A 17101-nucleotide genomic window follows, 5' to 3' on the forward strand; every position below is an offset into this window, starting at 1 on the left:
CACTTTTTATTGGTATATTTACAGTACACAATATTAGACTATACTAGTATTGGAAAAGGAAAAGGACTATTATAAAAAACATCCAACGGTCATCCGACGGTCAAGATTAATTGTAAATCATTTGTCATTGAACTGCATATCCTCTAGAGAAGTATATATAGAAAAAAAATAGCACATACGAAAGGCTAAAACGGCTAGCTTTAATTTACATGTAGTACAATCCGTGCAGCTGGATTGTCCTTGAAGTGACCCCTGAGGTGTGTAAAAGAAAATCCATTCAGTCTTACGGTTGATAGACTCTGACTGACGGATGCATAAGAGACATAAATAAAGTTGCGTATAAGAAAAGAGCCTGATGTGGATCGAGGAACCCAATCGTTGGACGAGAAGGAACGCAACCGATGACAGGATCATGCAAATCAAAGGCCATCCAGTCCTAATCACGCCCGCGTGGCAACGATGACAGGTGGTAGGCCTGTTGGGTATCCATAATTCATACTCAAATCCAGACCCACCTTAAATGGGGAGGGTATGGGTAGAAAATTATATACCCATTAAAAATGAGGAGGGTACAGTTTATCCATTGGATATACATAGTATCTGGTACAAAATTAATTATTCATCGGATATGGGTGAGAATGGAGAGGGCGATGATTAGATAATATATATTTAGATTTGGGTATGTACAAAAGTGGGTTTGTCGATACCCTTCGCAGTGGCGGGCCTAAGGGGGATTAGTTCGTCGTCGGTCAGTTTCAATTCTTTCCCTGTCCTCCTCCTACCGGCTGCTGACGGATGGATGCTCATAATGCCATCATGTGACAATTGACATCCCATTCATTCCCCAAGTTTATAAACATATAGCATGTTACTTTGCGCAACCGACTGACAGCGCCCTCACGCTTGCCATCCATCAGCCTGCTGTTTCCTCCATGCGTTTCTGATGAACATGATGAAAGGCTGAGAGATATTGCCATTGCCTGCTGGGTTCATGTCAGCATCTAGAAGGGAGAGGACAGAGGAGGAAGAAGATGATGCCATTGTCATGGCATGATGCCAAGGGCAGCTAGAGATAGAGAGAGAGAGAGAGGGAATAGAAGAGTCCAGAGTAGAGCCGCCCGTAGGTGTTAGCTGAGGAAAGAAACGAGAGTCACACATGTATACGTGAGATTGTCGTGCCTTTGTCTTGTTGCCCGGCCGGTGGAACGTTTGTAGCTACAGTGGATCCATCACCCATCGCAAAAGAAGAAGGAAAAAAAGATGTGGTCTCGGCCATGTCCATCTGCACGATATGATCTGCCCGTACGGAAAAGGACGCGATCCGTATGCCTGCAGCTCCCTTTCTCGATATGCATGCCGGGTGACGATTAGAGCCTAGCAAATGCTACCTATTCCTCAGCCCTTTCAGGCTTTCATCATCTAAAAAAATTCAGATTATTCACCATGTTCATCATGTGTGTTTTGGTTCGGTGCCTTTTTCGCAGAGACCGGATTCTTTTTTTTTCCAAAAAAAAAATGTGTGTTTTGGAACTAAAGTTAATCAAGGACACATTTTTGGTTGCTTTATATGAGTATTCTCAGGAGCTTAAAACAAAATGTGTGCTGCCTACTGCTTTAGCAGTTGATGAGCTAGCTCAAGCGCCACGTAGCGGCTTGAAGAATCTCACGTGTCTGCCCAACAACCCCTCTCCCTCTGTTCAGCTTCTGCCACATTGCGTATGCTTCATATGCTTTTCAAAGAGAACATTAATTGTTGCATATATGCTTTCATATATATGAACATGGGAAACCTGCAAGACTCTTACACGTCAAGAACACCTACCTGATATTTTGGATTCTATCATCAGTTCATCACACATGGATGAACTTTCATGGCCAAGGGTGATGATGGGAAGAAGTCATCATCTGCAGGGATCAATCAGTATACAGTGCACAATCAGAAAGAATTAACCACTGTGCTAGAAGGTTCATTGTTCTTGTTTCGAAAACAAAAGAAGGTTCTTTCTTCTAATATTGGATTTGCAAGTGTAAATTAAAATAGAGTACGTGCTACATGTCGAGCTCAAACATGTGTTTTCTATTCTCACCACACGTGAAACTTTTTACACTATTAGTATTATATAGCTTGGGGATGTAGAGGTGAAGAGGATGATTCACTTTTGTCATGTTCCACAGGGAGGCAGCATCGTTTTCATCCACTCGGAAGGTTATAACAAGAGCGATTCACCATGACAACCACTCCACTGATGAGTTGTGCTTAAGGACAAGAAGACACACACCTATTTAGTCTTACCGAGGAGATTAAAACTAACCCTATCTGATAACCTACATGCCAGATGCCCATTGCGTTCTTCTCCATTTGTCCGGCGAAACCAGTCTCTGTCTCGACCTTTTCTACAGCGGCGCCGCCCTATACACCTGACCAACCTGCACCAGATTCCTCCTCTCTCTAGTCTCTCTGACCTGAGCCAGGTCTCTCTAGCACTAGAACCATCTCTCTCTCTCTCTCTCTCTCTCTCTCTCTCTCTCTCTCTCTCTCTCATTCTTCTGACCTTCTGAAACAGTTGCAGTACCAGGTCTCGCTTCCCCATGCACACACATGTTCCTCGACTGAAGACGAATGTGAGCATGCATATGACGCCATTATTTTTCACAAGAACATTGTCGCCTTGCACTCTTTGCATATATGCCACTAGCTGGCTGTTGGACGGCAAGTATACAAATGCTAGCTACTACTCATTGATTAGCACTAGCTGTTCTCCTATGTTATCTACCAGCGAGTTCAAAAGAGAATCGTGATCAGCGGCGCTAATGCATCACTAAACACATGCTTGATTGGGAGAATAGAGGAGATGTGACAAAAGAAGGGAACACACGCTCAAAAAGAGCTTTTGCTATGCCCCCCCCTCTTTCTTTGTCAAGGGGCTCCTTTTCATGTAATCAGATGAGCCCAGTTAAGAACGAGCGCTGCAGGAATTAAATTGTTTCATACGAAATTTAACTCCTTGTAAATTTCTGATTTTTTTCGATATAGGAAAACTTTATTAAATTTTAAGAGCATTACATCGAGTAAATTTCTGATGATCGATCAATTTTATCCGCCTTCAAGTTCTAAATTTTGATGAGGATTGAAGGGCTATTTCTTTTCTTTCTGAAAGAGAATACTACCAACCGGAATCTGAGAAATTACACCGGAAAGATATACATGACAATATGCCAACAACTGGTAGTAGATAGCATTCACAAAAGAGAAAGAACGAGAGGAAAGGGAAAGGAAGATAGCATAAAGTCCAAGCACTGAAACCTGCACGATTCTTTGATTTCCTTTTCATCATCATCATCAGAAACCTAGAGAAAAACTCTAACGACGACCCATCGATCCATATGTCCAAACCTGCAGATCCACGATTACGCTAGCTCAAGCAACCAACCATGATCCTTCGATCATCCGCGGCCTGCATCTCTAAGTCCTAATAATCAAGAAAATTAAAAACCCTAAATAAAATAGGTGCTATTATTGTTCTTCGATCCATCCGCTCGAGATGGACGAGAACCACCTGCAGGCTGGAGCTGGCAGTCTGGCACGGCTGCAAGATCCATCCATCCATGGCCATGCACGGATCTCCCTTTCCCGCATCGATCAGGCGCGGAAGCACCCCGCGATGTGGAAGTGGTGGTGGTTGTTGTTGTGGTGGCCATGGTGTCCGCCGCCGGAGACGTGGTGCTTCTGGTGGTGGATGATGCCCTGGACGCGGCGGAAGTGGTCGACGCCGCAGGGGATGGTGATGGCGCCCTTCTGCTCGAAGCCGTACTCCTCCTCCGCCGCCTTGAGGAGCGCCACGAACAGCGGGTGCTTCAGGTACCCCACCGGCACCACGAACCTCTCCTCCTCCTCCCCGCCCTCGCCGCCGCCGCCGCCGGGCCCCACCACGCGCACCGCCATGCACCCCTTGGGCGGCATCGGCGGCGACGACGAACCCCCGCCGCTCGAGCCCCCCAGCGACGCCGACGAGTGCTGCTTCTTCAGCAGGTGAACCCCCATCGATCGATCTGCTCCGGAGTCCGGACGACGTGCTGCTTCTTCGACTTCAACAGGAGACGACCGACGACGACGACGACGACGGGCGGCGACGCACGTCAGTCAGAGCGACGACGACGGGCGGCGACGCACGTCAGTCAGAGCGACGACGCGGCCGGGGACGCGCTGCGGCACGGCGGCTGCTGCATGGCGGCGGCGCGGTTGCTTGGGGTGTTGGGGGAGGGCGAGGTGTGCTTGGCCCGGCGCGACACGGCCGGCTGGATTCTTTCTTCTTGGCTTTTGTTTGGGTTGAGGCGTGCGTGCGTCTCTGTGGGGAGGGAGGAGGCGAGTTTGCCCGTGTATAAGAGGCGTCTCCGAGTACGGGAACGAGGAACGGAGGGCTGCACCTGCGTTTGTTTGGGCCTGCGATTTCCTTCCCCAATTTTCTTGTCTATATCTAAATCGAATAAATGTCATTAGGGGGGAGAAGATTACGTCATAAATTTCGGTCATGAGGATCATTTCTTACTTTTTTTTATTTTGCTCTCAAAACTTATTATATTAATCAAGGAGTACGTGTCTTTTGAGTGTGCGGAGAGGACGGACATCTAAAATCCACCCAGACTGGTACGTCGCGTGTCAAATGGCCATATAACCCTTTTGTGTGTGGATGGTTTTTTCTCATCCGTCATCCACGATTTTGTGTTTCTCGTATGTCATAAAGTCTGATGAATAAAGAAAGTCATCTACGAACCATGTAGGATGGTAGGTGGGATCTAATTTATGATGCCTCACGTGTTGTGCCTAGAAGGACTTGGGTACGTGACGTTGTTGCTACATATCATTATATTAAACAAGAATGTTACCTCCATCGAGAGGCAATACAAAATAACACACGGCATGAAGACCTAGAGTGATTTCACTTCCCCTTTCGCATGCAATGGTAAGTCGTGAGGTATTCTAGAAAGGATCCAGCTAGGATGTACTCCCTCCTTCATTTTGTTTATTATGTAGGGTGCGTTAGGATTTAAAAAGATCAGCAACTATTGAATTATATGCACGTTTAATAGCTAGAAATTCTACAAATATATTCATATTTCTTACTGTCTTAAATGTGAGCTGATTTTTTAACATATAATTAATCTATTCCAAGAGAAATGGTCAAAATTTGTTTCCCATGACCTTTTCAAATTGCTAAGAAAAAGAAGAGGGAGTAGGACGCCACCACTACCATCGTCTTATGTTCCCTCGCATTCAATACAATACAGTCGTTGGATACGGAATACGTACATAAAGCTAATCTCGCAGTAGCTAGTGATCATCAATATATGGACATATGGAATCTCGATTGTATAGGAAAAGAATACATGGATCGGAATCTATTCCAAGAGAAATGGTCAAAAATTGTTTCCGGTGACTTTTTCAAATTGCTAAGAAAAGAGAGTACAACCACACCACTACCATCGTCTTTTGTTCTCACGCAGTCAATACAATATGTTGTAGGGTATATACGAAATACGTACATAGAGCCTCATCTACTAGGTAGTGAATGATGCAAGGAAATATGGAATCTCGTATAGGAAAAGAATGCATGCATGGAATCTCTCATACGAAGAACAAGAAAGGATATGCATGCATTCATTGTATATACTATTTGGTGCCTTTTGTGTGTTGCGCTTGCTTGCGCCAAGAGTCAATATACGAAATGAATGTAGTCGAGAGGACTCAAGAATCCACGTAGATTCCCATCGCGCCTATGTGTCTTATTGTGCCATGGATCGGAGGAGGAAGCTTCTGCTGCAGTGTCCTGCTGCAAACGGAGGACGATGTTGTGGGATGACGCTTGTTTGTCTGTGTTCCTCCTTACAGTCAGCAACATGCCAACGAAGTTTTCGTTAAAATGCTAGAATGCTTCAGCCTTAAGAGATTACGTCTTGCCGATTAAGGGGGTATTTGGTTCTTTAGGAGATCCTAAAATTCCTGTCACATCGAATACTTAGATACTAATCAGGAGTATTAAATATAGACTAATTACAAAATCAATTGCACAGATGGAGACTAATTTGCAAGACGAATCTATAAAGTCTAATTAGTCCATGATTTGACAATGTGATGCTACGGTAACCATTTGCTAATGATTGATTAACTAAGCTTAATAGATTCGTCTCGTAAATTAGCCTCTATCTGTGTAATTAGTTTTATAATTAACTCATGTTTAGTCCTTATAATTAGCATTCGAATATTCGATGTGACACAAACTAGACTTTAGTCCATGGAACCAAACACCCCCTAAGAGGATGGAGATGGATCAACAACCTGCTGCGGCGGCACAATATGTGTAGGTATGTCATTGGGGTCGCACATCAGATGCCTGACATAATTACCCACATTGGAGTTTGATTATTTTCTTTAATATGATTCTTATGTGCCGCACACCTAATATTTGGCACCATTCTTAGCAACAACTTGCTCGGGCATGCTTCATGTGGGAGAAACAAAGCGTTGTTTATTTTCTGGAGGTCACCTCAAGTGTTGATAGGAGCGGAATAAATTCCAGAACACCACTTCATGCTGGTGCTTCCAGAGACCCCAACATTTTACTAGCTGTTCTTTTGATTTGTCCACGTAGAGGGCACCGCTAGATTTTGCCTGCTAGCTAAACTGATTTGGCAGCAGTGTGGGTATTCAACTTCATTATACAAAACAATTTAATTCAAGCAAGGTTCTGTTGAACTCACTTGGCCCATCCTTTTATTTTCTTTGTCTATCTAGGTTCTACAGAGGTTGGATGGAAGAAAAAAATGTAGAATCTTTATCGTCTGGGTGCTCTTCCAGGTTTGGTTTACTATAAACATGCATATTTAAAAATTATTTTCCTAATTAATGTACGTTATTTGGGATGATGGTGATTAGGGGGTGAGATTTGGGAGGTTTGTCGAGTAATACTACACCTTACTCGGGGGTTCATATGCTTGGGTGAAATCTCCTGACAAGGTTGATTTATGAGTGCTGGTCATTTGTTGGCGCCAAGGTTGGCTCATTTGTTGATAGGCAAGGAGACCATGTTGAGATGGGTATGCATGTGTTGTTTGGGTGTTACAGCAATCTGATCCACCTCACGAAGAAGGTACATGCCTCTGTTCCTTCAGCTCGCTGGACACATACCTCTGTTCCTTGAAAACAGTTTAATTTTATTTTGGGAATTCTCCATTCTTGATTTCACTAACCTATCTTGGTGTTTCTCCCACTATGATTATGAGATGTTGCGATCAAATAAGTGGAGGTTGTTAAATTCCAAGTCTTACATCAGTAGTCAAACACAACTAAATATGTCATTGCTATGTTGATATTGTGTAGACAAAAACCCTGTAATTGATTACTTCGCCAGTTTTAGACCCTGGCTCTGAACATTTTCTTCTCAATGCCTGAGTGAACATATGCCTGGTATCCATTACAGCCATGCCATGAGTAGCCAGCTTGATTTTTCTACTCAAGTCTTTTGGCAGCTGTCTGTTTCTCTGCAAAATAGATTGCGTTTGTGTTGAGTGGCATGACCATGATAGTTCCAGGGATATCAATGCTCAAGTCTTTCTTGCATTTTCGTACCTCTAATAATGTCTATTACGTCCATTGTGCGTTCATCTGTATTTCATGATTGATCTATTGTGAACTCTAATGGCTATTACGTTGTAGTGCTTGCAGATTTTCAGGGACACCAAGGGGCTGCCCTTCGCTATCGATTTTTATGAGTAGCTGTTGATCTACATCCCCTTCATCCAGGTGGTAAACTGCATTCCGCTCTATTAAAAGGCCCTAAGGAAGAGGGTGAGGTTTGCAACTACCTACTAGATTTCTGTGCATTGAAGCTAGATTTGTGCCCAATTGATAGTTTATGTTCAAAGTAGGTAAGATGCAGTAGTGATAGCACCCTTGCTACAAAGCTCAGTTATTGCAGTTCATATTTGTTGAATTATGTTTCTCTGTATTTTCAAGAGGCTTGCCTGATTTTTGTTCTGCAAAATCAGATATGTCAACATCATGTCTTTGAACCATGGGAACTAAACTAACAAGCTCATTATCCAAACTATAATGCACAACAAGAAAGATAGCATGCTTAGAAGCCATAGGCACAAAGATAGCAATCACTCACTATTCCTTAATTCTTTTTGTAGAAAGTTGCACAATTCCTCCTGATATGTGATATATATTATATAAACCGGTAAGTTCAAGGTTTTGTACTGTCTGTCTTGTTAAGACTTTTATGATTGTGAATGGCTACAACTCTGCCCGTTTCCTGGTTCCTTGAGAGCCATATGTGCAATACTTCTCCTACTTATGACTGTATAAATGCTTTGATGTAGGTATGCATAATCACACCTGACATAGCTTGGAAAATGGGAATGGATGATTAACGGCGACAAAGGCTGCCTGCCATTTTGCGTACACCGTGAATCCGTGATGGTTTCAACCTTGAAATATGTCTGGCCTTGCTGGCTCCAAATCTTTTGGAAGATTTGACTTGGAATCAGGGTATGGTCATTGAGTTTCGCTTGTTGATACCATGTTATTTCTGCTGCTTTGTTTAGAGAAAACAAATATGCTTAGTGTTTTATGACTATGCCAACACTGTGTTTCTTACATTTTGTTTCATGGTACATTGGCATGCTGTACACCCAAATTGTAGGGGAGGGGCAGGGCTGGTGATTGGTGGCTCCATTGATATTTCTGATGAAGAAAGTAGAGGAAGATTATGTGTTCATTGAGTTTGCTGTCTACGTGAAATCATGTGATGTGGTCATTAGCATGTTGTACATCCAAATTGTCGGTTGGAGTAATCGCCTTTGTCGCAATAATCTGATAATGTTATGTTTTTGTCTATTACACGTGCAATTGCACATGAATTTTAATTTTGTTTCATTCTATGCTTGGTATCTAATGGTATGCCCAATAGCAATTTCGTGTCATGTGATGGGATTCTACATTTGTTTTGCACGTAGGGATAATTTGAATACAAAAACTCGTCAGTGATCCGTTCTTTAGTGGGGCCGGCCGGAAAGATAAAAAGCTAAATAAGGATTTTGGAAGCAATGGAAGAAGCTCTGGGTTTGATTATTGGCACGAGGAAGAAAGGACAAGAAAGGTTCGTTTACAGTACGTGTCCCGACAATGCGCGAGACAGATTTTTTTTGGTTTTTCTTTACTTGGTCCGCGCACCACCAACCCATACGTCTCCATGACTTGTGAACCACCTGCGTGCGTGCCTAAATATTTCTTCCATAGCTTTAGACCGTTGCATTTGGTGGTGGTAGAGAGAGGTAAAAAGAGGAGGCACTGCTTTTTTATAAATGAAGTTGATGCAATTATATTCACTTTTGGCAATCAATACAACTTGTGGCAGTAGAATGTTCTGCTGTACTAAACACATTAACCAACCACTCTGGACTGGATGGATGAACATGAACCAAAACTAGTGCCAAGATTACACATGCAGGGAGGGTCAACGTTAAACTGAAAAGGGAGGGTCTGCTGCACACAAGAAAATCGAAGTAATTCATACCCGACAGTAACATGTCTCCATCACAAATCAGAAAAAAAAAAGTTGTGGAGGACAACATCAAAAGAATTTCGAAATTTTGCACGAAATGATTTTTAATCGACTTAAGAAAGGGAACTGCAGGAGTGTACCATGAAGGACGATGTCCACAACCACCCGGTGCTCAAAAAAGGAGAAATTCCAATGATTCCTAGGCTCACTCCACTGCCGGGCAAAGTGTGTGGGGGTGGGTTCACGCGCAATCCATCCATTCCCTTTGCTTTGCTTCCAATAATTCTGCCAAAGTGATGATATGTCGAAAGGGTTTCTTTGGTTGGTGTGGGTGGCGGTCAAACGTCGAACCCCTAGCCCTAGCTCCTCCTCCATTATTGTAAAGCTCCGGCTCCACAGCACAAGTTATTCCCCCATGGATGGGGACTTTGGAGCTGTAGCATGTGCGGCCATGGCCTTTGCGAGGGAAAGTGCAGCTAGCGACTGAATGCGTCGATGTGGATCCATCGATCTCGATCGATCGAGAGCTTGCTTTCACGTTCCTTTTTTCGATCATCCGTTCGATTATTTCATCTTGGCCGGGGTGAGACCGTTGCACTGGTGGTGGGCTACTAAAAGCGAATGATTGGAGCACTTTGGGCGATCATAGGTTTAGCAGGACCTGTCTGCACTGCACTGCACTGTACAGGTACTAAGCAAGTGTCAACTGTCAAGTCAGACAGTACACGTGTTTTCAGTGTGCAATTCAGCTAGGTTTCGCAGTACAAGTCTGCACCGTACAGGCACTAAGCAAGTGTCAACTGTCAAGTCAGACAGTACACATGTGTTTTCAGTGTGCAATTCAGCTGGTTCAGAAACCTGTAACCTGAACCCAGCAAAAGGATCGCAGATGAGAGGCTCCGGCTGTGCCGGGCAGCGTGAGGCCGGGGGAGGGGTTATCGGAGACGAGTGATCGCCATTATTGGGTTCTTTCGGGGCGTGAGATCTTTGGTGCAGTGCAGTAAAGCCGAATGATTCGAGCACTTCAGAAGAGTGATCGGGGGATTCTGCCGAGGAACTGAACATTATATTGGAAGGAGCTATGAGTCCGATGATTCTGTTTCGAGCCAAGGACCGAGTCCGGGCGACAGGCATGGAGCTATAGCTCGGCGGCCGGGGGAATGGCGGCGAGGAGGCATCCGCTGCCGACTGCGCCGTCCGATCGTGGCCGTGGGCAGGGCACGTCGTCTCCGCTTGACGCTGACGGGTGGACCCTCTGAGAGCAACGACCCTACATGGCAGTGTCCTGGTCGGTCGTTTGTTTGTTTGTAGGCCCAATTTGTGCGGCCCATGTAGAGCAGAGGACTTCGAGCTGCTGCAAACTGGCTTGTTGGGCCAAAAGTTTACAGTTGGCTGCTTTGTCATCAAGCAGCGACAACAGACAATGCTCCATTTTTTCAGTGTTTCTTTAAGCATTTTTTAGTGTTATATTCGTTAGTTTCTGAACCAACGATGCCTTGAATTTCTTTCAGCCATGGCCACATGTCACCACGGCTGCTCGCACTTTGAATTTCTGAAAACATGCAGCATTGGAAGCAGAAGCTGCAAGCACTTTGTTTTGCGCTCGTAAGTTTTTTTTTTAAGAAAAAAACTTTGTTTTGCGCTGGGATTCCTTCTATGCCTGCCCGTACCGTACGTTTAGTCGATTCATCAGCATGCAGGAAAAAAAAACGATGAAAACACAAAGGCAGAAGCGTAGGCGACTGTACTGTTCTCTTCTTCTGTGACGTGAAAGCAGAATCGAATTCGTATCGGCATGGCTGGAGATATGGAAGAAGCTGCTGCTACCTCCCTGGCAGGAGTGGCGTTCCTGCATCTGTGTCGTCTCTGCATGAGCCCTCACGTCAAGAGACGAGAGAGAAGCTGCCAGGACAGGAAAGATGCTGACCGGACTGCTACCCGTGTGGTCACTGCTCATGGGCCCGGCCTCATGCACAGGCATGTCTCAGGTATAGTACACGGATACGTACGTGATGCGTGTAGAAAGGTCTCAGTGTGTCCGTGGGCTGACGTAAACATATGAAATGCAGCGTAGGAGCACAGTGCTATACGCTTCCAAGGGCGTGATTGGTAGCAGGAGGAGACCATACTAGGGACCATCCGGCGTTTCGTGCACTTGGATTCCCCTATCTGCACCACCATAAACCTGCACCGCCTCGTTCACTTGCCCCTTCCAGCTGGGATGGCTTGGTGCACACACACACGGTTTATGGATTCATGTGTAATATGTTAGTTAGCTAGAACTTCACGACACTTCCATGCATCCAAACAAAAGCTCATCTCATACGGAATCAACAGCAAAAACAACTAATCATGACTACCTGCACGAACGCATCCTAGTTGCTTTGAGCCTGCACCGTCCCGCCATCCTGCCTCGAGGCGCGCACTACAACCAATCACGCCCCAAGTGCACAGCAAGCTTCAGTCTGTGTTGCAAGCGTGTACCCAGCAGCAGCTGCCTGTGTCATCGTACGTGTACTTTGACAGTGTAACTGGTTAATTGTATATGGATGTGGAATGTGGAATATAATGTGGAGGTACATCGTCCATGATCATGTGGAATATAATGGCAGTTTGGTTTAGTTATGTGAAAGAGAAATTACTGAATGATGATTGTGATATCTCATGCTTTCTGCGTTCTTGTTTCAGTTGCAGCTAGTAGTGCTACTATTGTGCGTTGATTAGTCGCTAGTAGGAAGTTCCTGTTTATTCTACTGTATTTTTGGCATACATATATTTTACCATATATGGCACACATAATTGACACATGCAGTAGATGTTGACTGACCATTTATTCTAGACTATAGGGCATGCACGCCATTTTTAAATTCAAACTTCATAAACTGACAGTTAAGCTTTTTAGATAATGAAAAAAAAATCCAGCTTCCGCAAACATTACAACGGTAGAGCAACGCCATCATCAGGAGGTCGAGCCCATGTCCCAGGGAACATGTAGCCCACCATATTGCACCAACCGATGACCCGATGTTCAAAGGAAGAACTAATAAGAACATAAAGACAAGAGAGAAAATTTAAAAAAATAATATCCAAATACTAGCTTGAGTTGTCATCCTTGGAGGCTTTAGATAATACAATTTAGTGCCGCATTGATTTATAGTCATGAGCTATATCACATAATAGATACCGATGTCCAAAATGTAATATTGTAGGCTGCACCGAATTAAACCACACATTATTTCACTCTGAAATGGAAGGAGTAAGAGAAAGCATCCTTTGAAAAAAATGATATTATGGAGACAAAAAACTTCAAGGTCTGACAAGCAAGTGACCATGTCATGCTCATGCAGCGAAGACATCCATTTTCTGAAGAAGCGGATCGGAGCAAAACTACAAAAAGAGATGGAATCCTAACAAGACAATGTGTTCAACATAGCAAGAGAATATTTAGGGATTTGGATGCATTGGAAACACCATGCCGCTAGCTCTAGCAAGCATTAACATATAGCTAACTCTCCAAAGGTGTAAGCATCTCGACACAAAAAATAATAGGCAAGGTACAACATGAATATGGGGAATGAAGCTAACTTGCTAGAGTTCATCAAAGGCTTCAAACAGGAAGCAGGTCAGAGCTAGCTAATTGAATAGCAACAAGATTACACAAACATCAATGCATCGATGTCAATGACTGAACAATATAACTTATATATCCCACTCTTGACTCTTTAGGGTTCTGACATACAAATATTAAAAGATCTCAGAGAAATCAGCCTGCTTAAAGTACTAGATTATACTACACAACACTTCATGTTTCCAAGGAGTGGACAAGATCTGCAAGCATCTCTGACTATTACGTTCTGGAGGAGTAACATCTCCATAATTAGCTATTATTGTTTCGTAAAAATACAAGGTAGGAAATTATACATGCATGACGATGTTCATTTGTTTCCTAGTGGTTCGATGCATGGTTATTTGGTACTAAAAGTTCCATTGCTCTACAGATAGAACACAATAGAGAAATGGTTCCAAATAATTAAACTACAAGGACACAAAATAAAACCTATTGATATGTTCTTATTCATTTAAGCTAAAGCCACATACATAAACTAGAAAAACATGGTAATGTATATATAGAGCAGAAGGAAGTTCTAGAGTATACTGGAAGTAAACAATTAAAGTTCTAAATAAAAAGAAAAGAGATGAAACAGTTGGGTAAACATTTCAGAATATATGTATGAATAAAAAGAGAGATGAGAACTGAAGAAAAGAATTTAAACCTGAATACACGCCTCCAACCATCAGATTTAGAGGAAGGATTTGCATGCATGGGATGGGAGGGATCGATTTATTAGGGAAGAAGATGTATATATGGCCATTAATCAGCAGGTGATGATGGCAACTTTTCCCTCACCTCCTCTCTCCCAGCAGTCATCACCAATTATTGGCAGGGAAAGAGAGGGAGAGAAGATCCCCCACATGAGCTAGCCATGGGTATGTGTGCAACAGGCCACTGGTCAGTCATGCAGTCATGCCCACCCATCATTACACCAATCTGCATCTCATGCAGCCTTTCACCATGCCTCACCCAGCCACAAGATCCAAATTTCTTTCTACCCATACGCCCAAGAGAACTGCAGAGAGGGGAAAAACAAGTGCAATATATTTTCAGCAGATTAGCTAGCTTACTCGGTTCAGATTTGCCCAAGAAAACTTGGGACACGAGCTCTGAAGGAGGCAGAGAGCATGGGGAGCCCTTCCTTTTGGGGGGAATGAAGCCTGGTCCGAGATCTACACCCATCTCCTCTCACTCCTGCCCATCGATCGATCTCCTCTCTACCTCCAGGAGAGAGGAAGAGCGAGATGGATCGGAGGAGAAAGGAGCAGGTCAGAGAAAGAGCGGCGCCCCCGAGCCAGACAACATTCCCCTCAAAGACGAAAAGGCTCCCTGATCTCTCTCTCTAGGTAGCCCACTTTTCCTTGATCTTAATCTCTCACGGCTTCTTGATCCTACCTGTACTCTCTCTCTCTCTCACTCTCACATCTCCTCTCACTACTACTCCCTTTTCTCTCATCTTTTCTGGCCTTTTTGGGTATGAGCAAGATGAAGGGAGAAGAGAAGGAAAGGGAGGGTATGCATATATGGAGGAGAGTGATTCCAACGGGGAGCTGTCCCGGCAGTACTGCGCTGTGCTGGACTGCGGGGGAGAGGGAGAGAGAGAAGACGAAGAGGTCTTGATTTGGGACTGAGAGTTATGGTGGACCTCTGCCCACAAGAATTGCTACCTTCACCTACCCACCCCGGCCTACTCTCCCAGCTTTTCTTCATCTGCAGTGTGACAACCTAGATGTGCCAAACTTATTGTACTAGCAACACCACTCCAATTTTGCTTTGGTTCTAGTAGTTTAAGACCTGGATATTTATATATAAAAATGCTGTTCATCTCCATTTGTAAATGTATACATTTTTAAAAAAATATAGAACAGGCAAAAGGTCTACCGTACAACATTCGATATATTGATAGAGAAGGGGAGATTTCTAGAGATAGCATTGGCAACCATAGTAAACTATGATGATATTTATGTAATTTTATCATGCTTTGCAAAAAAGAGAGAGAAGATTTGCATGTGTACCAATTAATAATATCATCCAGTATTTTTCTCTCCCTCAAAAATTCTTGTAACGAGAATTTGGAATAGATGCAATAGTGAACATGTTCAGTTCATTATATATCACTCTGATATCTTCTCCATTGCATAAAAGGACCTTTAATCTGGAGGTTAGAGCACCTAAGTAGCACCCAGTAGACCTAGGTTTGACTCCTCATGGGAGCGAATTAAACAGATCTGAAAAAAAAATATAAAAAAAATAGATAGGGGCTTCCCCCGCTGACTTCGGTCAAAAAAATATTTTCTCCATTGCTAATCTACAAATGTGTGTTTGTCTTTTTATATTTTTTTAAACAATGGTCCTAAGGAGCACAAAACAAAAAATTTGAGAGAGCAACAAATCTGAGTAAATGGAGTAATTATTTAGCACAAAGTCGCTAGCATTGTTTTCCTTTACTTATCAATCAGATTTTATGTCCGTTGAATTCTTTAGATTCCTTTTTTTTAGTCGAAAGGAGCACAATTATATAATAGACTCTTTAAGTCATATACTCCTTAGTTTGAGGTTTTTTTGTTTCCTCAAAGGACTCAGTGCAACTATTCAATCCTTTTAAATTCCATTCATTTTGAAACTAAAGTTACACCCACATCTTGCCCTAAATCCAAGTCATTGTCTAGGCGATCAAATAGACTTACACCGCCATAGCTAGTCAAGATTCAAAAAGCCATTCTTTTTATAAAATAAGATGAGATTCAAAAAGTGTACCTATGTGCACCTTTTCTCAGCCTAGAAAAAGGCCTCCGGTTGCTACTACTGCATGCATTTTTTTTTCCTCAACACCCATGTTGCATGCCCCACATGTCAGGCTCAAAGCGAGAAATTGTAAAGCAGGGGAAGAACGAACATGCACCCACGACACCCGAAACGCCTTTCCCCTTCCTCCTTTTCACCATCCTCTTCCTGTTGAGACACAAGTTTAAATGCAGAGTTTATGATGAAGGGCATGATTGAGATCGAGAGAGAGACAGACGACAGAGAGAGAATGGCCGGATGGTCAGTCGCGTGGGGGCCTGGCCGGCGCCCTGCTGGTCCTCTGCCTGGTTGGCAAGAAGACAGTAAAAGACATGACGGATCAGAGATTCAGAGCAGGATGGTGGACGCCATACGCTCCTCTCTCTAGCTCCTCGCTAGTCGCTCCTTGGTGTGTGTGGAATGATTGATGGATCGAGAGCTGGAGAAGACACGTAAAGTGGAATCCACGGAGCTTGAACTGCTCCAGTGTTCCCTCATTTTCGCAGTCAGATGCAGAGCGCGCGGCGCCATGAATAAACAGCATCCGGCTCAGGCTCAGTCCTCTGGGCGACCGATGTGACCACGGCGTAGTCCTCGTCCATGCCCTGGCTCCGGGCAGTCTTCTTCTTCCTACGCAAGCCCGCACGCATACGCCTCCACTGACGCGCGTATCCCTCACCTATGTTAGAATGGCGTGGAATATTACGTGCTAATTGGTTACGTTTGAACTTAAAAGTTGTATTAGCGGTAGGGTGTAGAATATATGTCGAACTCTTGTAACTCGAGCTCCTTATAAATACGAGAGAGGACCGCTATTGTAACTATGACAACATAGCGACAGGCTCGCAAGGGGAGGCAGCGTGTTGCCAGGACCCCGGAGCGACCCGTGCTGCGGTTGGGGAGGAGCGTACGTAGTCATGCCCCGAGATGTAGACTTCAGCTGAACCTCGTCAACAAATATTGTGCCTCCGATGTCGTCTGTGATCTCGCATACATTATCTCGATAGATCAATCGTTGATTCCACGCGCTATTATTCTAACAAGTGGTATCAGATCATGGTTAGATTGGATCTAAAGATGGTATGGAGATCATCGTGGAGACGCGAGGATCATGCTCAACAAGCGTTGCGGAAGTGCTCGA

At 43.9% G+C, this 17101-nt stretch overlaps 1 protein-coding gene and 1 long non-coding RNA gene across 2 annotated transcripts; both read right to left on the reverse strand.

Annotated features, from left to right (window-relative positions):
• Positions 1 to 3214: 3214 nt before the first annotated feature.
• Positions 3215 to 4444, reverse strand: LOC101786592 (auxin-responsive protein SAUR32). Its single transcript, XM_022825700.1, has 2 exons — positions 4148 to 4444; positions 3215 to 4112 (listed from the first exon to the last, which is right to left on the reverse strand). The coding sequence occupies exon 2, from the start codon at positions 4040 to 4042 to the stop codon at positions 3641 to 3643; it is 402 nt and encodes a 133-aa protein (XP_022681435.1). The 5' UTR covers positions 4043 to 4112; positions 4148 to 4444; the 3' UTR covers positions 3215 to 3640.
• Positions 4445 to 12446: 8002 nt separating this feature from the next.
• LOC111256962 lies at positions 12447 to 14923 on the reverse strand. The gene is made up of 2 exons (XR_002677260.1): positions 13838 to 14923; positions 12447 to 12773 (listed from the first exon to the last, which is right to left on the reverse strand). It is a non-coding gene; the product is annotated as an uncharacterized LOC111256962 (long non-coding RNA).
• Positions 14924 to 17101: the final 2178 nt, after the last annotated feature.

This window comes from Setaria italica, chromosome IV (assembly GCF_000263155.2).
Source record: "Setaria italica strain Yugu1 chromosome IV, Setaria_italica_v2.0, whole genome shotgun sequence".
NCBI lineage: Eukaryota > Viridiplantae > Streptophyta > Magnoliopsida > Poales > Poaceae > Setaria > Setaria italica.

Excerpts from the sequence above, each read along its gene's own strand:
- LOC101786592 (XM_022825700.1), bottom strand. The coding sequence starts at position 4,042 with ATGGGGGTTCACCTGCTGAAGAAGCAGCACTCGTCGGCGTCGCTGGGG.